General features: G+C 47.0%; 2 protein-coding genes and 1 non-coding gene across 6 annotated transcripts in view; 1 reads left to right on the forward strand and 2 right to left on the reverse strand.

The window, feature by feature from the left end:
* Positions 1 to 21,679, forward strand: part of COL6A2 (collagen type VI alpha 2 chain) — a 79,888-nt gene extending 58,209 nt beyond the window's left edge. Inside the window, exons 28-29 of one of the 2 annotated variants that reach the window (XR_007244839.1) lie at positions 13,493 to 14,872; positions 21,669 to 21,679. Coding sequence is in view for 1 of the 2 variants with exons in the window: in XM_048500772.1 (XP_048356729.1) it covers positions 13,493 to 14,100 (608 nt within the window). In the remaining variant the exon portion in view is untranslated. Of the gene's footprint in view, positions 1 to 13,492; positions 16,408 to 21,668 lie in introns of those variants that run through there. The other variant, XM_048500772.1, reaches the window with a different exon arrangement.
* Positions 17,388 to 23,065, reverse strand: LOC125434922 (calcium-binding protein P-like). Of its 3 annotated transcripts, XM_048500788.1 has the most exons (5): positions 22,914 to 23,062; positions 22,466 to 22,581; positions 20,400 to 20,442; positions 18,771 to 19,102; positions 17,388 to 17,744 (listed from the first exon to the last, which is right to left on the reverse strand). In XM_048500788.1, the coding sequence occupies exons 3-5, from the start codon at positions 20,416 to 20,418 to the stop codon at positions 17,706 to 17,708; spliced, it is 390 nt and encodes a 129-aa protein (XP_048356745.1). In that variant the 5' UTR covers positions 20,419 to 20,442; positions 22,466 to 22,581; positions 22,914 to 23,062; the 3' UTR covers positions 17,388 to 17,705. The 3 variants fall into 3 exon arrangements, with proteins under 3 accessions (XP_048356745.1, XP_048356752.1, XP_048356761.1); XM_048500795.1 differs by lacking the exon at positions 22,466 to 22,581 and having other exon boundaries at positions 22,914 to 23,065; XM_048500804.1 differs by lacking the exons at positions 22,466 to 22,581; positions 22,914 to 23,062 and adding an exon at positions 22,230 to 22,381.
* On the reverse strand, positions 20,160 to 20,278 carry LOC125425673. Its single transcript, XR_007243432.1, has one exon. It is a non-coding gene; the product is annotated as a 5S ribosomal RNA (ribosomal RNA).
* Positions 23,066 to 23,642: the final 577 nt, after the last annotated feature.

Consider the following 23,642-nt stretch of genomic DNA (forward strand, 5'->3'; position numbering starts at 1 on the left):
TGCTTGCGACCCATGTGTCCCAGGAGAACTGCCTTGCGACTGCCTTCTGGGGTGCTCCCCTGTTTCCTGCCCTGTGACAGGGCAGGAAAAGGGGAGTGCCCCAGAAGGCAGTGCGACAGCCTTCCAAAAACCGGGACAGTTCAAAAATCCCACGGGACGCGGGACAAATTGGTTTAAAGCGGGACTGTCCCGCCAAAAGCGGGACATCTGGTCACCTTGGGCTAGAACCCGTTCCCCTTCACATCTAGATTTTCATGTATGCAACATGTTTCATAGGAACATTCAAGTTCCTTCCACACATGCAAAAGAATGCACTTTCAATCCACTTTCACAATTGTTTTCAAGTGGATTTTGCTATTCTGCACAGTAAAGTGCAGCCGCAAAGTGCATTGAAAGTGGATTGAAAGTGCATTATTCTGCATTTACAGAAGGGGCCGCAGTCAGGTTAGTCCCTACTTGTAGAATGAAGTGTCAAAGCCCAAGGATGAAGCTGAGGGAAAGCAATAACTGACTCTGTTCTAGGGTTGCCAGCCTCCCAGTAGAGCCAGGAGATCTCTCAAATTACAAATCTCAAATTATCTCCAGACAATAGAGATTAGTTCTCCTTCACAAAATGGTTGCTTTGGCGGGTGGACTCTATGGCAGTATACCTCACTATTGTTCCTCTCCTCCCCATATCCCAAGCTCCATTTTTACATCTCCAGGAATTTCCCAACCTGGAGTTGGCAGCCCAAGGTCAGAAAAGCTCCACATGGCATCTGTAAGGTTGCCAAGTGCAATCTGGCATCCAACAGTGAATGGAGGGAACTTACAGACAGCAAAGTAAGCCTTTGCCTCTGTCATCAACAGTGCAGTGATATCTCTTCTGACATTCTCCATAATGATATCATCACATCCCTGGTGCATGAAGATTCTGTGGCATTTGGGCAAAAATAGAAAAGTATTTTGGGCAAACATACAAGCCATTTTTATGTTTTGCCCAATAGCATCTCCGTGGTCATCAGTGACATGATGACATCACTTCCAGTGTTCATTGAAAGTGACATCACTGTGTTGCTGGCAATGAGGGTTAGACCTCATTTTGCTGCTAAGTCTCTCTGCTGGACGCCTGGCTAAATTGTGCTGGGGATTGGGTGGAGGGGCCCAAGACCAGGGAACCCCAGCTTCAGTGGTGGTCTGGGAACATAAGTGCCAGGTGTGGTGTGATCTACAAAAATTGTTCTAATTTTGTATCAGAAAGGGTATGATTGTATTAATAAAACATCAGGAATATTGATATTGTGTCAGAAAGAGGTGTTCGGGGGGGAAATTTCATTCATATTCATTTTGAAAAATACCAACAGTTCCCAAATGGAGTTAAAACCATAATGATGCCCTTTCAAAATTTAAAAACAAATTAAAATACAATTTTTGAGGTACCTGCACGTAGGAAGAGTTGAAAGGAAAGTGAAATACCCATCAGCGGGTCAGTGGTACGTGGGCCCTTTAAAAGTCCACCGTTTCAGTGGGTGCCAGGTCTACTACACTCTAACTTTCAGTGGGCAGCAGAACATGGTCTCCAGAGCCCAAAAACAAGCTCTAGCATCCATTGAAAATACTGTTTTAAATTACCAGTACACCATGGACCAACTGGCACGCACTGAAGATAGACAGTGGAAGGGCCTCCCAAACCAATTCTGGACACGTCTGATATTTATTGGGAGTGAAAGTATCAGAACTGGAAATATTGGAAGTGCCTTTCGCATCATTGGATATTAGCAATCTGATCCCAGAAATACAGGGCATTTTATCAGATAAGCAGTATCCAATCCCTAGTGCCAGAATTGAGTATAATCCACCAGCAGGTTCTTCCCTAGATATGCCTGCCTTGGCTTCACTGAAATCCCATTGTTTAAAACCAACTAGCAGAATCAAAATGAGAAGAAGTCCGAAGTCCATGGTGTTCTAGAAAGCCCTGAAAATATTCTTTTGGCACTCACTTGCAGGTGGGCGGAACCCTGGGATCGAAAACCCAGTTACTTCCCGCCCAATGGAAGAGGGAGTCAAGATAACTTTCCCCTCCAGCAAATCTTTGATCGCCCAGTACCTGAACTTCACGAATGTGGTCCAAGACCCCAGCACGTATCCCAAACTGGTGGCCATCTTGGCCTATACAGCCGAAAAAGCCAAGTTTGCCAATGGACATGAACGGCAGGAGTGGATGGACTTGTTTATTGACACTTTCAAAATGGTGCACAGAGAGATTGTGGGGGATCCAGAGACTGTTATAGGCCTCTGTTAAGATTGTTTCGGTGCTTCTTGGTACTGCCTGTGTAGCATAAAACTAGTCAGAAAAGCTACTTGATTTTTAGAAACTTTCCTGGAACTCCCATTAGTGCTAGGACATTACAGCCACAGAAGCTTCTAGAACATTGTGAAAAGTTTTTCTTGCGGTCTGGATTCAGCTTTGCTGTCTGACCAACACATCGGATCTTTCCATAAGATAAAATTTAGCTGCTACATTTTTAGAAAATGAAGCTATGGGGCAGAAAGGCAGGCTAGGTGTAGATTACCAGTTCAGTTCTATCCATAGGCTTCACACTATGCTAAAGACCTTATGTATTCTCTGAATAACCCAACACAAATTGGAAAGAGAGGGTGTGGAATGGTGTAAATTAGCCTGACCGTGTTGAAGTTCGGAAACACAGCAGAGTTGATATTTGGATGGGAGACTATCAAAGAAGGCTCTGGAGAAGAAGGCAATGGCAAACCACCTCTGCTTCTCATTAGTCTTGGAAATCCTGGGGTTGCCATATGTCAGTTGGCTTAAGGGTACTTTACACGCATAGATGGAAAAAAAGTTTAAGGGTTAGCATTTGTCCTTGGCATAAACGTAGGTAAGGGGGTGGTTCTCGGGTTTGAACCGCCCCCCCCCATTCATGTCCAAAGCTCCGCCCCTCTGTGGATTTTTTAAACGTTTTAGTGCTTTTTTTGGTTTTTGTCCTGCAGGGGGCGCATTGTTTAGGCTAGCAGCATCAGACTTTCAGGGATTGTTTGCAGGACTCTCCTGATGATACTAACCAGGTTTGGTGAGGTTTGGTTCAGGGGGTCCAAAGTTATGGACTCCCAAAGGGGGTGCCCCCATCCTCCGTTGTTTCCAATGGGAGCTAATAGAAGATGGGGGCTACACCTTTGAGGGTCCATAACTTTGGACCCCCTGAACCAAACTTCACCAAACCTGGGATGTATTATCGGGAGAGTCTCTTATTGATACCACCCGGGTTTGGTGAGGTTTGGTCCAGGGGGTCCAAAGCTATGGACTCCCAAAGGGAGTGCCCCATCCTCCATTGTTTTTAATGGGAGCTAATAGAAGATGAAGGCTACATCTTTGAGGGTCCATAACTTTGGACATCCTGAACCAAACTTCACCAAACCTGGGAGAGATCATCGGGAGAGCCTCTTATTGATACCACCCAGGTTTTGTTTAACTAGGGACCCCAGATTCTCCCTTTAAGGTGGATTTAAAAGGAGAATTTGGGCTCTCTAGTTTAAACACCATTGTAAGTGATGCTATTTGGGGGTGGATTCCAGCATCACAGTGGCTGCCTGGGCGGGGGAGGGGGGGGTTGTGCAAAACTCAGATTTTGCACCAAGCTCCATTTTCCCTCTATGCCTCTATGCCTCTGCCCAGAGGGGCAGGGGAGTCTGCCGTCCCCGACCTCGGAGAGCTGCTTTTATAAGCGCTAGGCCAGGGGCGGGGCTTGGGGAGGCATGGCCATGCCCTAGGGGCGGGTGGGGGTGGCCCCACCCTGAGCCCCCCCATAAAAAATCTATACCTACGTCCCTGGTCCTTGGTCTTCCCTGTGCAGCCTCATGAATGGAGACTGGAATAAGGAAATTTGTATGGGGAGCTCTTTAATAGTACAACATGGCTATGATCAGGTGGCAGTATCAGCCATGCATACAAAACCATTCATGTTTCTCCCTTCTTTGGATTTCTGAGAGGTTATGGGAACATGGGAGCACCAAAGACTTCTTCTCCATACCTTCACAGTTGCCAAATGGGGCCACTGTGCGGTCAGGGGTCGTCTCCTCCTACCTCAGGGGTAGGGAACCTGCGGCTCTCCAGATGTTCAGGAACTACAATTCCCATCAGCCTCTGTCAGCATGGCCAATTGGCCATGCTGGTAGGGGCTGATGGGAATTGTAGTTCCTGAACATCTGGAGAGCCGTAGGTTCCCTACCCCTGTCCTACCTAGAGTCAACACATTGGCAGTATGGGTGTCATCAGCTGGCCTTTCAGAGCTGTAGGGACAGCAACGAGATTGTAACAGCTCCACGTACCTTTATCTGTGGGTGGAAAGGGATATCCAGTCACAGCTGACTTATAGCAATCCTGTAGGGTTTTCAAGGCAAGGGATTTTCAGGGGTGGTTTGCCATTGCCTCCCTCAGAGTAGTATTCCAGGTATTCCTGGGTGGTTTCCCACCCAAAAACTAACCAGGACTTATTCTGCTTAGCTTCTGTGATCTGACAAGATGAGGTGATGGTTTTCCTTTACCTACAGCCTGTAAATTGCTGGGTCTGCCCGTTTTAGCTGCAGGGGCTTTCCTAGCTAATTCAGTGGAAATTTAGTCTCATTGGTGATGCTAAGGGGGGTGTAACATTTTAATTTTCTGATTTTGAACACACATTGGTTGCCTTCCATGGCATTTGTTTTCCGGGCAGAACACATGTATTCAGTGAAAGTCCAGTACACCTAAAACATGTCTCTTCATGCTTAAGCTAAGGTGACCAGATTTTCATGTTTTAAACGCGGGGCACGTGCGTGCACGCGGCCACAGTAGCACACTGCCTTTTGGGGTGCTCCCTGGTTTCCCACCCTGTGACAGGGCGGGAACCGGGAGCGCACCAGAAGGCAATGCGGCAGCGCAGGAGGCTACCGCACTGCCTTCTGGGGCGCTCCCCTGTTTTCCACCCTGTGACAGGGTAGGAAACCGGGGAGCGCCCCAAAAGGCAGTGTGCTCCTGCGGCCGCATGCATGAGAGACTGCCGCACTGCCTTCCAGGAGCGCCCCAGAAGGCAGTGCGGCAGCCTTCCAAAAATCGGAAGAATTAAACAACCCCGCAGGACGCGGGACAAATTGCTCAAAAGTGGGACTGTCCCGCCAAAAGCGGGATGTCTGGTCACCTTGGCTTAAGCTCTCTGTGGTCTTTAGAGCTTCTGAAATTCAAAAATTTAATTGAAATCTCCCAGATTGGGATTAGGGGAAACAATAGCGAGCTTTCCTACCAAGTTCGAGGCAGTGCACTTTGTCTGTCGGCTGTTCTGTTTGTATAGATGGGTGTTCCTGTTTTGCATGTTCTTATTGTCCTAGCTAGCTAAGAGCATCCATCGCCCCAGCGGGAAATTATCAATGGAAGCTGAAACCCAGTGGTGGTTGCTGTATAATGTTAAAAGAATGCATAATGTAAAAGAAAGATTTGGGTCTGTGGGTGAGATGCTTCTCCCAGGAGGAGTTATACCTCTTGGGATTAGAGATGACCTCCTTTGGGTAGGCTAATTACAATCCAGATCAGTGTTTCCCAACATTTTTGACATCACGGTACCCTTGACCTCACTCTTCATATCTCACGGTACCCCTGCCATCCCCCCCACCTTCCCCTCCCAGTGCCCCTGCCTGCCACCCCCACCCCCTTCGCCTCCCAGGGTGAAGGGAAGCACTGTGGGGCAGGAGGTGGCTGCTGACCTTGCAGCAGGTCCTGCCCCCCGGGCTAGCTCCATGTCCTTGCTGGCACCGGCGGAAGACACCGCAAAAGTGAGGGGGGCTGGTAGCGTTGCCATGGCACTCCTGGGGCATGCTCACGGTATCCAGGGTACCACAGAACCCTGGTTGGGAATCACTGATCCAGATATTAAAGCTGAGGCTGCCCAAGAAAGCCAGTGAGAATAAAGTTAACTTTAATGTTAATAGTTTTGCAGCAGGGCTGCCTGATGTTTGCATCAAGTGTATATTTTTGCACCTTATAGCAGAAGTAGCCCCTCAGTGGGGCTTTTAAACTATCCCTTCCAAAAGAATAATTTATAATGCATTGGGAAGGAACTGGAACTGGTAGATGTGTTGCCGAAATCTTTTAGTATCTCAGCTTCAGCAGTAATCCAACGTGTGTATTTCCTCTCAACTTCTGAACAAACAAGAAAGAGCCAGAACAGAGTCAAACAAGGGTCTGTTCTCCAACTAGCATAGTTTTTTTGTGTGCGTTGAAAAAGCTCATGGAAAGAGGGTGTTCCGAAGGGATCCAGTCAGCACTGGGTTCCTCAGCCATCCCTCATGGGAGATAGTTCAATGGGTCACGTTTACAGCAGCTTGATAGACAACCTAATTTCACTTGATCAGCCCCTCTACTTGGGGATTTGAAAATCCAGTATTATCTCCTAGAATTCGTCCTCACAGCCAATAACGCATTTGAGCCGTTCTTTCTCTTTGGCTGATTCCGCATGGGCCAAAAACAGCAGTGTGAAAATGGTGTGAAAACAATATAAACCCTTTTACACCATTTTAACCCTTTTACACCATTTTCACACTGTTTTCACACTGCTTTTTTTGGCCCATGCGAAATCAGCCTTTGTGTGTGTGTTTTCGTCTGCTTCTGCAAGATGAGGATGGACTGAGAAAACAAAATTCATACACATTCCCTTCATCCCAGCCCCACACAAAATTACAAGATGTCTTGCCTCCACCCAAACATCCACAAGGCATCGCCATAGCAACTGTGCCAGTCTCCCGACTGCGCTCTGGCAGGACATCGCAATGCTTGAATGACAAGTGCCTTTAGGTCAGAACCCATATCTCACCATCCATGAGTCTGGGAATCTCCCTGGCTATCTCCCGCTTTAATAGAAGGCTTCTTCTCGTAGTTGTTGGCACTGGGCCTTGTAGCATGAGCTGACTTGCAAGGTGCTGCTTGGAGCAATTCTGTTGTAAATCATCCTTATTACGTAGAATGTTGTGGGCATGTACAAAACAGTGCTGACTGTGTAACCCACTCCTTCTTTTGTATAAAAGTGTATGAAAAAGAAACCCTGTTCCAATTAAACTGCTGATGTGAAGAGAGCAATTTGCTGGTCTGGACTGGTGTTTTCCATCATTCTTCCAAAAACATATCAACTGCAGTGGGATCCAAAAATTTTATTAACAGGTTCCGATGGTGGTGGGATTCAAACAGTGACGCCGCCACACACACGCACCTCCAGTCCCTATTGGGCAGGGAGGTTGCTTTAGTAACCCCTTCTCGGCACTCAGAAAAAATTAGTAACCACTTCTAGAGAAGTGGTGAGAACTGGTTGGATCCCACCTCTGGTTTGAATGGACTGGGCAACTCCCTCCATCATTGGCTTAGCATATCGGGGAGAGATGCTGCTAGAACCCAAAAGGTGCACATCTCAAAACGGACATCATCATGCTGTTGGTGCACATAATGGTTCCCAGCCCCACTGTCTACCTAACTCAGCCTCATTTTCCATCAGGGAAAAAAATCTGTTTAAATGTACATTCAGACTCGATTCAAGTCCTGTAGCACCTTAGACATTTTGGGGGGATGAGTTTTCGAGAGTCAGAGAGCTTTCACTCTCAAAAGCTCATCAGCCAAAAACCTTGTTGATCTCTGCAGTGCTGTTGAATCGGGCTGTCCTGTTGCAGACCAACAAGGCCACCTTTGGAAACAACTTTATTCAAGCTGACATAGACCTGAAAATGCCTCTTAGTGTGTGTCCCACAGATAGAAATTGACATAATCTGCATTGGGAGATGCATCCAATGTACACTGCAATTTCTGAAAGTAAGGCAAGAAGCCGGACACTCTATTGCAAAGAGGAGTCAATCAATGATTAACTCCTCAGATGGACTCCTCTTTTAACAAGATCAGCTCAGAATCAGATGGCCAAGAATAGACAAATTTGCCTCCACCGAAAGCATGTACTTCTTTACTTTAGATCATGTAAAGATTTATGAGTAGCACCGTGCAAGGAGGCTGAAGTGGCAAGATAGGGACACAGCCTAACCTTAAGCATGTTTTCCTGATATTTATTTGTTTATTGTTTATTTATTAAAACATTTCTATTCCACCTTCCCTCTTGGTTCAAGGAGCCCTACAACATAATATATTGCAACCATGGTAAGTATATTTAAGACACCATTAAATAAGAACATAAGAACATAAGAACTAGCCTGCTGGATCAGACCAGAGTCCATCTAGTCCAGCATTCTGCTACTCACAGTGGCCCACCAGGTGCCTTTGGGAGCTCACATGCAGGATGTGAAAGCAATGGCCTTCTGCTGCTGCTGCTCCTGAGCACCTGGTCTGCTAAGGCATTTGCAATCTGAGATCAAGGAGGATCAAGATTGGTAGCCATAGATTGACTTCTCCTCCATAAATCTGTCCAAGCTCCTTTTAAAGCTATCCAGGTTAGTGGCCATCACCACCTCCTGTGGCAGCATATTCCAAACACCAATCACACGTTGCGTGAAGAAGTGTTTCCTTTTATTAGTCCTAATTCTTCCCCCCAGCATTTTCAATGAATGCCCCCTGGTTCTAGTATTGTGAGAAAGAGAGAAAAATTTCTCTCTGTCAACATTTTCTACCCCATGCATAATTTTATAGACTTCAATCATATCCCCCCTCAGTTGTCTCCTCTCCAAACTAAAGAGTCCCAAACGCTGCAGCCTCTCCTCATAAGGAAGGTGCTCCAATCCTTCAATGTAAACTACCATAGCATTACAGAGCCCGGTGGTGCAGAGTGGTAAGCTGCAATACTGCAGTCAAACCTTTGCTCATGACCTGCATTCAATCCTGGCAGAAGTTGGTTTCTGGGAGCCAGCTCAAGGATGTCTCAGCCTGCCTTCTTTCGGAGGTTGGTAAAATGAGTACTCAGCTTGCTGGGGGCTAAGCGTCGACAGCTGAGAAAGGCAATGGCAAACCACACCATAAATGTAGTCTGCCTAGTAACCATTGTGATTACCCCATGGGTCAGTCATGATCTGGTGCTTGTACAGGGGACTATCTTTACCTATAGCTTCACAATAAGGTGACAATCGAGGAAAATCTAGGGTGGAGTACTTCCGGTTCCTGCCATGCTGTGCGGCCGCTCTTCGCCGAGCCCTCCCCTTCCAAGATAAGTTTTAATTAATTTATTTTTACAATTAGGTAATATAATTCTTAGGCGGAAAGGAGATTAAAAACTGGAAAATCTGATCTGGCAGGTATGGCAAAAGCTTGATTCAAGTCCCATGGCACCATGGAGACCAACAAAAGTACCTGGGTATAAGTTTTCAAGAGGCAAAAAACCCCTTCATCAGAAGGAAGGCACTCAAGGCCCTGGAGATTCAACAAGGGTTAGGAACTTCCAATACCTATAGGTCAGTGTTGGGATCCAAAAATGTTAATAACAGGTTCCGATGGTGGTGGGATTCAAACAGTGGCGCCGCCGCACACACGCACCTCCAGTCCCTATTGGGCAGGGAGGTTGCTTTAGTAACCCCTTCTCGGCACCCAGAAAAAATTAGTAACCACTTCTAGAGAAGTGGTGAGAACTGGTTGGATCCCACCTCTGCTATAGGTACTGCTCACACCCCACTCCCGCCAGTGTTGAACACCAGTAAAGCATTCCCAATTAGCACCAGTCTCCACTGGAGTCAGTCCACAACTCATATCTGGATGTGTGGATTGTGCATTCTGGTCCTGGCAGAAGTCTAGAAAGAGCAAGCAAAGGTTAGATCAGAAGAACCAGAAACAGGTGGTGAAATCCAGGGAGATCTGAAGGCAGCCATAAGTTGGTGCCAGATCTGGTGGACTCCTCTCCAGGAACACTACTGGTTGAGATAAATAGGAACTTAAAGGCCAGAGTCTTTTCAGGCCTTGCAGAACTGGAGACAGCTGCCTGAGCATTGCATCAGACAGCAGAGTTGGTCTGGTATTTTGATGTGCCACCCATCTTGATGTGACACCCTTGAGGAAGAGTCTTCAAGTCCTCAGAAGACGAAGTGCTGGAGCATGACTCTTTGGGGCTTTCCCCACTACAGAAGGGAGCTAAGGTCGACTCGGTTCCCTTCAGTGGAGAGCGATTCCAGGCTGTCCCCACAGCAACTGAGTTGGCCCCCTGGAACTGAGCTAAGTGGGCGGGATCATCTTGGTGCCTGTTTTGCTCCTCGATCGTGATTGGCGCTTGTGTTACGGCGGGAAATGGGAGCGCTCTTTTTTTTTTTACAGTTTACAGTTTACAGTTACATGCGCTTTCTGCCCGCCACGACTCTCCCGTTCTGCACATGCCACAAAAGCGGCTCGTGATTGGTTGAACGGATGAGGTGCGTTTCGATGCTTCCCCACTTCAACGCTTCGAAGCGGTATCGACCTTGTTCCAGCAGAAAAGTGTAGTTCATAACTGCGACAAGGATGTCGCAGTTCTGAGGTGGGGGGAACTGAGACAAAACAATGTTGAGCTCGGTGGCAGTGGGGATTCACTGAGGCGAACCTAGGTAGAAACCAGTTCAATTCTGTCAGTGGGGAAAGCCTCTAAGAGTCCCAAGCATTTCTATATTAGCTGTTTGTACGCTAATAGCTCACATACTGCTCAGAGAGCATGGAAGCATTTGGAGAACTACTATGTTCAGCCACTCATTGCTATGCATGTGACTAAGCTCTGAAGACCCCCAACCCATCCCAGATGTCAGAATCCATTCCATAACTGCTGTTCCTCCTTCTTCAGCTCTCTAAATGTCAGAATACTAATTTTTACAGGCTAAGGGAGAAATGAAGTTCAACTTTTGCATGCTGGCAATGGTGCTGTGCCAGAATCCCGTAGGATGAAAAGTTCTGGCTGGGAGGAGAGCACCTCTTTGAGTTTCAGCTGTAGCCTTGCCCTTTGTTTCAAAGGGGGCTTTTAACAAACATTGAAGTTCCCCACTGGGCTCTAGCGGCACCATTTCCTGGGTTTTGTCGTGCTCTTTGCTTAAAACCAGCCCCCAGCCTCCCCACTAGCTACAAGGACTTTCTGTTTTTCTTTTTGAACTTTGGGCAGGGATATTTATTGTTATTCAGCTAGAGGGAGGAAAAGGTCAATGCTAAAATTTCCACCGTTCCACTTTCCAAATACAGTTTCACAAAGAACCAATGGGGTGAAAGAGAGGGTTTCCCCACACTTCTCCAATAGCACAGCACCCCAATGCTGCCGATGACTTGCCTCTGTTTCGGGCTGTGATTCAGACTGATCATTATCTCGAAAGAACTAGAACTTGTTGGATGATCTGTAGTCAGAAAGCGAATCGTCTCGTCTTCTGTTAACACTGATCCCTGCACTTTCTGCACATAGTTCTGGAAAAGCTATGAGAGGGAAAAATGCGTGCAACTCTACCTTACCTAATGGAACAATCACTAAGAAAGCTGGAAACTATTCCCCTTCCCCTCCCCAAAAACTGAGTATATATATATGGGCTGGAATCTATTCACTCATGCTAAAAAGATCTAGCTATGACCATCTTTGAAAAGAATTCATAACAGAAATGTGGAAGTTAAAGGGTGGAGTCTAGAATCCAGTTGACTTCTAAATCATAATTGGCATCCAAGTTATGTTTCTATTACCTGATTATAGGGTTCCCAGGTCATTTGTGGCCAGAGGTGTAGCCGGGCGCACTTTGTGTTTTCCGCCCCCCCCCCCGCGGCGCCCTGCCCCCCTGCCACCCTTTGTTCAGCCTGGGAAAGTGGCCTGTTCCCTTCAGGCTGAAAATGGCCTGGTGGGAACTACACTTCCCAGGAGACCTTGGGGCTCGCAAGGTCTCCTGGGAAGTGTAGTTCCCACCAGGCCGTTTTCAGCCTGAAGGGAACAGGCCACTTCTCCAGCCTGCACTGTTTCAGTAACGTAAGTGTGAGGGCGGGAAGTGCCATAGTGGGGGCAGGGGAGTGGGGTGCTGCGGGGGGCCAGGGAGAAATTTTACGCCCACTCAGGCATACGCTCCTGGTAACTCTGCCTCTGCTTGTGGCCACCAGAAGGGTGATTGCGGGTAGGATAGGGTTGCCAGATTTAGGTTGGAAAATTCTTGGGAGACTTGGGGATGAATATGATCCACCCTCCAAAGGATCCATTTTCTCCAAGGGAACTGAACTCTGCATTCTGGAGATCAGCTATAATTCCAGGGGATCCTCTGGTCCCACGTGGAGTCTGTATCTCTACTTGGTTATATGTCAAAGCTCTATTTGTAATATTAATCACATGCAAGGTATTTGTAGACTGAATAAACTGTTCACAGGTCATACCTGGCTATGAAATAGCAGCTTCTACCCTGCTGGGATCATCTTCTACTGCACACATATCACCAAAAAGATGGCCATCCTTAAAATGTATCAAATGTCCCATTCGTTCCCCAACTACTGTCAGACTTGCTATTGAGCGTAAACGTCTTTGATTGGATACAATAGTTTTGAGAGTTGGAGATGAAGGCAAATATGTAGGATATGAGGGTTTTTAGTGTTTTAGATGCATGTTCCTTACTACTGGACACAGAACATCAACCTTTGAATCCCTTCTATATCTGCTACATGTAGACTTGTGTGAAGACACTCTGAAAAATATTTTCCGATTTAATACCATAAGCTACTGTGTGTTCGGTCATCATTATTTCTGGAGTCTTTGTGAGAGTTTTCAAAACGTTTTGCCATTAATATACTCATCCTAATGATATCAATCTGATTTTCTTCTATTTTCAGCTCATAACATAACAAATGATTAACAATATTTCTGCCAGTTGAACATTTATTTTTGTCAAATGTTGAAGAAAAGGGGTTATTGTCACAACAGCTTAAGAAAAACAAAATCAACTTTGGGCATCCAGTCACCAAAAAACATTGTATTGTCTACTGATCTGACAGGGAAAGATTAATCTCATGAACAATTACTTATTTTTTTTCTTTCTTTTGGGTGTTCTTTTTTTAAAAAGGTCTGATCAGTTTCATTGAACCCAACATGTGAGTTATTTTAATTATAGAAGTAATTTGCATTTGCATTACTTTCAATGAGAACTACCTGCAAGTTCACCTGTAACTGACTTTCTCTTCCTGTCCAACTGAAGTGAAATATAAACAGCTTTTAACTTTCCCACAAGGGATTTCCCAGCTTAATTTCAGTCAGAAAAGAGACCAATGACTCTTTTTGTAGGCAAAGTAGACATTTGCCCCTGTGCCTGGCAGACAAGGCACCAGCGATAACAAAATAGCAAAGAACAGCAAACACTAATGTTGATTCAAACCCCTTACCAAGCCAACGAGTCTACAATTTGACTGGATCAAGCATTTTGGAAAGGGCCAAACCTATTGGCACAGTCTACTCTGGTGGTGAATTCCATTTAATGCTGCTGGTTGGAAAATGTGTCTATCAGTTACATGTCTGCTAAATCATTCTGTCTTAAAGCTCTAAGCTGAGTAGCTTTATCCTATAATGCTTACTGTCTGTTCCCTTTCTTCTCACAGAGCTTGCTGTAGCTCAGTGCACGCAAAGGCCGGTTGACATCGTCTTCCTCCTAGACGGCTCTGAAAGGATTGGCGCGCTGAATTTCCAGAGGGCCCATGACTTTATAGAAAATGTGGCCCGTCGCCTCACGCTGGCCAGAAGTGACAACGAGAACATGAACGCGCGCCTTGCCCTCCTACAATACGGGAGTGAGAATGAACATGTGGTCGTTTTCCCATTAACGTACAATCTCACGGACATCTCCGATTCCATAGCAAAAATCGCATACTTGGACTCTTCTTCCAACCTGGGTTCTGCCATCATCTATGCCGTCAACAATCTCGTCATCAACCCCAGAGACAGGGCGAGGGGAGCCCGGCGCAACGCGGAGCTTTCCTTTGTCTTCATCACAGATGGCATCACGGGCAACAAAAATCTAGATGAAGCCATTGACTCCATGAAGAAACAGAATGTCGTTCCCACCGTGGTGGCCTTAGGCAGTGATGTGGACATGAGTGTCCTGATGAAAATTGGTCTGGGGGACCGGGCGGCCATTTTCCGGGAGAAGGACTACGCCAGCCTCTCCCAGCCTGGTTTCTTCGACAGATTCATTAGGTGGATCTGTTAGCTTCAGGGAAATGCAGTCTCCCGTCAAGCACCGCAGATATTAATGTCCTGAAATTGTTGTATAGTATAAACTGTCCCAGGACAGGTGGCGCAAAAATCTTCCAGGGGTTTATTTTTATAATCAAAACCTATAGGCATATTTTAAATTTGATCATGATGAAAGTCATGTTTATGGTGCTAATTAAAAAACCAAGGCAGAGATAGGATCCAGAACCTCCCCCGGGTAGTTTTGCCATGTGTTAAAGCTTAGTTCGTTTAAACAGTTTTCGTACTGTAATCCTCTAAGTAGTAAACAAAGAACGGCAAAGGATTTGTATTCAACACTGAGTCTGCTTCTACTCCGGGAACAAGATAAGCAGCTGCAAGTGGAATTAAATTGGTTCCATATAGCCAGTGGTGGGATTCAAATAATTTAACACCTGGTTGTCTACCAGCACCATTTTAACAACCGTTTCTGCCGAAGTGGTGCGAACCGGCTGAATCCCACCACTGCATAGAGCCAATAGCTTATTCTGTTCTTCACAAAAATCTAGCCATGCCCATCTCCATAGGAAAGATCCTACTATATGTTTACTCAGGAGTAAGTTCTATTCTGCAGTTGTCCAGCATCTCCCTAACAATCTATTTACATTTAACTTGGTCTCTCCTGGATATTGTATTGCTGTTCCCACTTCTCAGCTTCATCGTTTTTCTCCTGTTCACTGGAATTAGCTGTGGTATTACTCAACTCAGAGGTGGAGTGCTTACAGGAACATGTGGGGTCACGGGAACATGTGGCAGCTGGTCACGTGAGGGCCCTCCCCTCGGCTCGGCCCTGCCCCACTTGGCTGTCCCTTCAGCCGGCGAAGCCTCCGCGGGCCGAAGGAGCAACCTGGCTGGGCCACCACTGCATGCCCCTCGGCCCGTGGCAGGCTACTACTAACTAAAGTAAGTGGGGCAAGGGGGGCAATGTGGGGGCGCAAGGAAGTTGGGGGGCACCTGGAGCAGGTGTTGCCCCGGGCTCCATTTCCTCCCCCTACGCCTATGACTTAACTAATCTATAATTGCTGCTTTGCTCTGTAGCAAAAGCAATTGCTCTTTTTTTAATTTACTTTTTCATGAACGTCGTTTCCTGGGGGGGTACAATTATGGGCATTTAAAGAGAAACAAGCCGTTGATTTGGCTCCACAGAGAAGTAGGGGTTAAAAATCCATTTCCCTTCAAAACAAATGATTAAAGAACAATTCAGGAATGCTGTGGCTACCTCAAGTGAATAGGAAGCTGAGAAATAGACAAGGATATATAAAACAGAGCGGGAAGAAGCAGGGATTTGAACCTTGGGATGTCTTAATAGGACTTTGCCGTACACAAGGTGTTATTTGCACTTACGTTTGGAGTTAGGTTTTTTTTTTTAACCCACCCCAAATCAGATCAGAAATACCCACAAACCGGATTCCCTTCCCTCCCATCTTTTTCCGAAGCTCTTCTTCTCTATGGGCAGGCAGGCATCATTTAACTGTGGTTCTGATCCGGGTGCTAATGGTTCCCACCATACTGAAGAATCCAAGGTGCACACAGCGCTTAGCTATAGGATGTCTCGTGACTGCGACTGCTAGACTCTGACCCGTGCCACTCATGAAGACCTTGCCCCCTTCCTTTCCCACGATTGTTCAATGGTCGCAGCAACAGATGGCTTTCGGCACGTTGCGGAATGTGCATTAAACGCACCTCGCTAGTTGGGTAGCTGCCATTGCAACATCGCAAGAGGCAGAAAGGAATCTGTCTCTGTTAAAGAGGCAGGCCAGGTGGTTGTCCTGGTGTGCCAATGCGATCTTGCTTCCAGTGCAAATGGCAGGTGGAAATACCTGTGGCTTCATCCCACAACACTATCCCATTTCCCGCTCTGCTACTGTCTCTCCAAAAAAAAAAAGCTGAAATTTCCTTAGTTACTTTGGCTCAGGCTCTAGTTTTCCCATCACCATGGGCAGCACAATCATAGTCTAGATATGAACTGTGCCACAGGCAGATTTTCTGGTCTGAGGGTTTTTTTGCTAGCCCACCACGCAGTGCCTTTTTATCATATGCAATCTACCTGTGGAAACTAGGTCTCCTTCTGTCAGCTCCCGGCTGTTCCCTCCCATTAACCACCAGTAATTCACCCTCTGGAAAATGATACGGAGCATCAGGTCAGGCAAGAAGCAAGACCCTGTCTGTTGATGCACGCGGAAACCGCAAACTGTCGTGTATTGCTCTTTTTGGAACAATATCCTGACTTGAGCCAAAATTGCACTCTTGATTAATAAACTCTTTTTCACACTACCTTAAAAAATGGCGAAATGTATCATTATGTGCTATTTTTAAAGAAGGGAAGTTGTATGTTATGAAAATATTGAACCCGCAGAGTTTTCTGTTTCAGCGTAGATGGCTGAATGAAAACAAGTGTAGCATAGGCCGTTTCCTCACTTAAAAAAAAAAAGAGGCAAAACGGTTTTGTAAGCTTCGGGTGTTTTTGTGTGCAGTCACGCTCCCCACTGCAGGTAGTCGCTTGGGGTTTCCCAAAAGGCGCTGTTCTGAACAGGAACAGAAATGACGCGTGCTGAGGGGTCGCGAGGGCGGCAGAATCGGGGCGGCTGCGTTGTCGCCGCTCCGGTAGTGGGGAGTGCCGCTGGAACCCATGTTACTTGGAGCGAGAAGAGCGCAACAAAAGGTGAGTGGGGAAACGGCCATAGATGGCTGAATGAGAGTTAGCGTATCACAGTGGTTAGAGTGCTGGACTGAGATCTGGGAAACCCCGGTTCAAATCCACGCTCTGCCATGGAAGACTGCTATGTAATCCTGAGGTAGTCACGTGTTCTCCGCCTGATCTACTTCTCAGGGTTGTTGTGAGGATAAAGTAGTGGAGACAACAAGATAAGCCACTTAGGGTTCCCATTGAGGTGAAAGACTGGGTGTGTGAAGATAAAACCAAAAGTAGTCATTTGGGCCTTTCCCCACTCGAAGCGATCCCCCCTATGCCGCGCGCTGCTCTCAGCACGCGGCATCCCTGTGTGCGCCCAGGCGTCCCCACGACCCCACGCTCTGTGCGGGGTCATCAACAGGCGCCGTTTTCTCCAGCGCCAGGGATGCCGCGCACTGAGGGGGCGCGACCACAGCAGCGTCGGGGCGGCTTCGCTGTGGCTGCCCCTGTCGTGGGGAGTCCCCAAAGACCCCACACTACTTGAAGAGAGTCGCGCGGGGCTTAAGGTAAGTGGGGAAAGGCCTATTTAATTCAAGTGAAGCATTTAATGCAAACTTTCATCAGACAAGTGGTCTGTTTGCGCAAATCAGTTTATTGCTGCGGAGTTCTAGAGTTTCCAGCACACACATCCAAGATGCTCCTGGGCCAAGCTAAACTTCTAAATTCGCATAAAATAAGAAGATGAATGCTTACATGCAGTTGGCAGCAAACTGCCACACCTGTGATCTCTTACTAGGGCTGTGACACAATGCAGAGGAATGTGGTGCCATTTGTGGCCCATGTGAATAAACGGACAACGTAAGGAAAGAGATGGGGGAATTTCAAGGGAGTCCTAACTGATAGCCTCTCACGTTGGTAGGTTGAGCCACTGACAGTAGGGAAAGCCGCCTTCAGTCTGAGTCGGAACTGCTACTGGAACTGCTCGAGTGCTGGAAGAGAAACGAAGGGATGGACGTTCATGCTGCCAATCATTCTGCTCTCATCAGATATTTTCTATTATGCCCCCCCTTTGACATTTTCAACACTTCTTTACTTTCGTACAGTGGCGTACAACTAGCGGGGACATGGGATATCCCTTGTCTCCGGGTGCATGCCGCTAAGCCCCACCTCCACCCCCGGCCTCCCTGCAGGCTGACTTTTGCCCTCCCCAGGCCCTGGGGACAGCAGGATCTGGCCAGCAGGGAGAAAGGGGGGGCTTGGCAGCATGCGGCCCAGGAGCCTGCCTGCCTGCCGCCGCAGCACCAGTCCGAACCCCACCCCTGAGCCCCACCTTCCTGCTGGCTCCCGTAAGTGGTCATGCCCCCAGGCACAGTTTAGTCCCGGTACAGACCTGCTTTCATATTTACCCTTTTGAAGCAGAAGAGTTTGGATTTATATCCCCCCCTTTCTCTCCTGCAGGAGACTCAAAGGGGCTTACAATCTCCTTGCCCTTCCCCCCTCACAACAAACACCCTGTGAGGTGGGTGCGGCTGAGAGAGCTCCGAAAAGCTGTGACTAGCCCAAGGTGTGTGGAAGTGCACGGGCTAATCTGAATTGCCCAGATAAGCCTCCACAGCTCAGGCGGCAGAGCTGGGAATCAAACCTGGTTCCTCCAGGTTAGATACCCGAGCTCTTAACCACCTACGCCACTGCTGCTCCTTAAGAGTAACTATTCTACCAGCAGACCATGTTCCATGCAAGGAATTGTAAGTGAGCAGTCCGTTCATTATAGGAGGATTGAAAGATATCCCCCCTTTCTCTCCTGTAGCAGAGTGGGGAATGAAACCCGGGTTCCTCCAGATTAGAATGCACCTGCTCTTAACCACTATGCCACTGCTGCTCCACTTTGAGTCTTACATACCAGGAACATACAACTGAGGGATGCAGATCAAAGGCCTTAATAGTCCAATTAAACCAATGTCCAATCTAGAGGCCTTCCTTCCAAATCTCCAAGCAGAAGCCAAATCCCTCCTTACCTTCTTGCCATGATGCCCATGATGCCCATGATGGCTGCCATGTTCATGATGTTTTCCATGCTTGTGCTTCTTGTGGTGTCCATGATGTCCTGGAGGGGGGCAACCAGGTTGTGGTGGTACCGGATAACCTCCAGGTCCTCCAGGGAGCATCCCAGGTGGTCCAGGAGGTGGGTGATGTCCATGGTGATGCGGTCCGTGTGGATGGGTCCCATAGGATGGAGGAGGTTGGGGAGGAAACCCAGGAGCTGGATATGGCTGCATGCCTGGCCCAGGATATGGTCCGGGTTGTTGTCCAGGATAAGGCTGCTGAGGTGGTATCCCACCTGGTACTCCTAACAGAGAGCAAAACAAAGCCATGGAATCAAGGCAAGTCACCCATGCAACACTTCAAATAATCTTCTTACCCACTGCAATGCAATTGCAAAGGGTAAATTTTATTTGGTGTGGGGGAGGTGATTATCAAGGCCTGCTCCAGTCCAGCCTTCGTTTGGGAAGAAGATTCCTCAGTCACCCAGTGGTTCCCACAAGGCCCATGGCCTTAAACACTCCAGATCCAGGGGAATTCCCCCTGCCTCTTTCTTTCTTTCTTTCTTTCTTTCTTTCTTTCTTTCTTTCTTTCTTTCTTTCTTTCTTTCTTTCTTTCTTTATTTATTTATTTATTTATTTATTTATTTATTTATTTATTGTTCCACTTATATACCGCCCTCCCCCGGAGGGCTCAGGGCAGTTTACAACAATGGCAGAACAAGTGGATACATAAAACATATATAAAATTAAAAGCAGCGTTCAATTTCTATAAACCAATTAAAATACAGATGGCATCCAACTATTAAAAACTCCTCCAAGAGGGAACAGCGGACCTTAAGTTGTTTCCGGGCACCTTATCAGCAGCTGGTCTCCCCAAAGGCCCGGCGGAATAGCTCAGTCTTGCAGGCCCTGCGGAACTCGTTAAGGTCCCACAGGGCCCGGACAGCTGGAGGGAGAGCATTCCACCAGGCAGGGGCCAGGGCCGTGAACGCCCTGGCCCTGGTGGAGGCCAGCCGCATCATGGAGGGGGTGGGGATCACCAGTAAATTAGCCTCTGCTGAACGCAGAGACCGACGTGGGACATCTTCTCCAGGAGAAGTTCCTCTTCAAATTCCTTCGGAGCAGCAGTATTGTCTACTAGCAGTGGCATTTCAAGGTTTCCATTGAAAGTCTTTCACAGCACCTATTACCTGACCTTTTTAACTGAAAAGGCCTGGGATTGACCCTGGGACCTTCTGTGCTGTCAATCAGCATGCAAAGAAGCAGTATTCTTAATGACACTCTTTATGCTTCGAAAGACCAGAATCTTAAGCAATATTGGAACGCAGCCTTGTCTGATATTTTGCACTCAGCCATTCGAACAGCCTACAGCACCCGGTATTCCCAGGCGGTCTCCCATCCAAATACTAACCAGGCCCGACCCTGCTTAGCTTCCGAGATCAGACAAGATCGGGCGCGTTCAGGGTGGTATGGCCGTAGCCATTCGAACAGCATGCAATCTGCCCTTGGAACGCAGCCTATTTCTTGTCTGATATTAGGAACATTCGAACAGCATGCAGTCTGCCAAAATTGCTTTGTCTAAAAACAAAAGTCAACATTTACCTGGGTTAGGGTTCCACATGTCAACAGAAGGGGTGGCCTCAGTCTGCAATGTAAAAACGCCACATGGTTAGAAATATTTCCCTCCCACCCTTGCTTTCTTGTACTGACCTAAGGTTACCATCTTTTTTTCTAGCTGGGCTCCTGTGCTTTATGAGGTGGATATCCCTACTATAAAGAGATGCAGAGATGCGGAAGTGTAGCATCTATGAGATTGGGTTCTTTATTATTGCTGTAATCATTTCATGGTCTATCACCGAAATGGAAATACAGTGAAAAGCCCACCATATGGTTCCATTATGGGGATGACACATTCACCATTTGGAGCCACAGAAGAGAAGAAGAACTAAACAAGTTCCTGGACCATATCAACAAGATCCACCCAAACATCCAATTTACTATGGAAAAAGAAAATGAAAGAAAACTACCATTTCTAGATTTCTTAGTCCTCCGCAAAGCAAAGCAACAATTGGGCCACACAGTATACAGAAAACCTACGCACACTGATAGCTATCTACACAAAAACTCCAATCATCAGATTCCAGGACAAAAAAGGAGCACCATAAAAACTCTGGTAGATCGCGCAAACAGAACTTGTGAACCCCACCTCCTTCAAGATGAATTGAACCACCTAAACAGGGTTCTACAGGCTAATGGTTACTGTACTACAGACATCAGAAGAGCTGCAAGACCAAGAACAAGCCACATGAACAAAGATAAAGAGCCATCTAGAGGGAAAGAGTTCTTACCATACATCAAGGGAACCACTGACCGCATAGGAAAACTGATGAAGAAGCATAACCTATAAGCAATGTACAGACCCACTAAGAAAATTCAAATGCTACGTTCAGCAAAGAATAAGAGGGATCTCTAGCTACTGCAGGAGTCTATCACATACCATGTAGCTGTGGACAAGTCTACAAGGGACCACCAAATGCAGCGCTCAGACACGAATCAAAGAACACGAAAGGCACTGCAGACTATTGCAGCCAGAAGAAGAAGAAGAAGAAGAAGAAGAAGAAGAAGAAGAAGAAGAAGAAGAAGAAGAAGAAGAAGAAGAAGAAGAAGAAGAAGAAGAAGAAGAAGAAGAAGAAGAAGAAGAAGAAGAAGAAGAAGACGAAGACGAAGGCGGTGGCTGTGGCGACTACTTTGGATTTACACCCCACCTTTCTCTCCTGTAGACTCAAGGTGGCTTACAAGCTCTCCCCACAACAGACACCTTGTGAGGCAAGTGGGACTGCGAGAGCTCTGAAAAACTGTGACTAGTCCAAGGTCACCCAGCAGGAATGTAGCAGTGTGGAAACACATCTGGTTCACCAGATAAACCTCTGCTTATCTGGTGGAGGAATAGGGAATCAAACCCGGTTCTCCAGATTAGAATCTGCCTGCCCTTAACCACTACACCACACTGGCACACTGGAAATGCTTCATTACTCAATGATTAATTAAATGGTGGAATTCACTGTCAGTGGTGGACACAATCGCAGATTTGAAAGGGAGCTAGTCCCATTCATAGAGGAGAGGTCTATCTATGGTGACTGAAGGGATCTTCCATATAAAGTGGCAGCAAACCTGTGAATACCAGTACTTGGAGACAGCAGCAGAGGAGCTATGATATTGGCTTTCCAGGGTAACTGGGTGAACCCCCGGTCTTTTCCACCAAGCTCTTCTTACGTTCCTAAATATGGAACCAGCTCTGGAATTCTTCCACTTCCAAAACCATTTAGCACAGACAATTTGGCAACCCCCATCCCTCACAAAATACCGTTTCAACTCACCCCGATTTTCTTACAAGCTTAAAAGAGCAAAACAAATAGAAACGGCATACGATACCAAAGTTGAAGTCTTCTGCTCATCTGCTTCTATCTTGTCGGTTCACACGAGAAACAGCATTTGCTTATATAGCAGACCTGAACCGCTTGTTACCTCAGCTGCAAATGGGAGTGCCCAGGTTACCCTGGAAGAGGGAACTACCACTAAGGGAAAGGGCTTTATTGACTTTCCTTCCTTTGCTGCTAATCTTTCATACCGATGTCCACGCCTAAGCTCCAAGGTCATATGTACAGTACCTGGCCGTGTTCAGAGTCTGGGCATACTGCAACAGTGCAAATCTGTCGGAGGGAGGTGAAGGGTTACGTTCTTTAAAAATATCAGTTGGTGAGTCATCTGTGTTCTGTACCCAGACCTGGAAGGGAGATTTAGCATTATGATCCGACAAGCAGCTAAATTTCACCTAGAAAGTGGCACCAAGGGATCTCTCCGTGGGTAGGAGTGTCAGGCGGAAAACTTAACATTAGTGTTATCCCAAGAATCCCCACACAATCCTTGGCCAAGATCACACTGGGATCTTTTAATCATTCTCCCTTGCCTCAGCTTGCCACATAAAGAAACAGGGGAGGGAAGAGCTATGCAATGAGGCCCTGAGCGCCAACGGGGGAAGACTTTTGTAAATGTGCAGTTGATAAGAGAGTTGCCTAGCCCCTAATAATGACCAGCTTCCTCTCCTTCCTCACTTACCTCACAGATTAGGGCAGGTATTGACGTGAAGTTTGTTCAGTGCATGACTGCAGTGGTTCATTGTGTTCTCTTGTTTACTCTCGAAGGTATCAGCACCGGCTAGTCTAGCAGTGCCTCCTCTCACTGGCAAGAAATCACCGAGCAAAGTACAAAGGTCTGTCAGTGGAATTACAACTCATCCGCAGACTGCAAAGAGCAGCTCCCCTGGAGAAAATTTTGAACTCTATGCCCTGAAACCATGCTGAGGTCCCTCCCCTCTTCAAACCCTGCCCTCCCCATGCCCCACCCCATACATCTCCAAGAATTTCCCCACTTGGAGCTGGCAACCCTATAGTCTTCAAGGTAACAAACATTTATCATAAAACCAAACATCTTTATGACTATTGGGATAATCGAATCAGTCTTAATTTATGTGAATGTAGCAATGTTTGCAGAGACCGCATAGCTTCCAAGATCTGACGAACAGGGGCGTACCGCCCAGGGGGACATACGGGGTCAAATGTCCCTGGGCTGTGGCCATTTAGCCACATGAGGGGGCAAAAATCTCCCCCCACACTCAGTGGTGGGATTCAAAAATTTTAGTAACAGGTTCCCATGCAAGGAATTGTAAGTGAGCAGTTCGTTCATTACAGGAGGATTGAAAGATGATTATTGGGGCCAATACCAGGCTCCTAGTAGGAATCAAAATTGTGTTTGGTATCCTGACTATAGAAGCTGAGGGGTCATTGT

The sequence above is a fragment of the Sphaerodactylus townsendi genome, linkage group LG01, assembly GCF_021028975.2.
Source record: "Sphaerodactylus townsendi isolate TG3544 linkage group LG01, MPM_Stown_v2.3, whole genome shotgun sequence".
Lineage (NCBI taxonomy): Eukaryota > Metazoa > Chordata > Lepidosauria > Squamata > Sphaerodactylidae > Sphaerodactylus > Sphaerodactylus townsendi.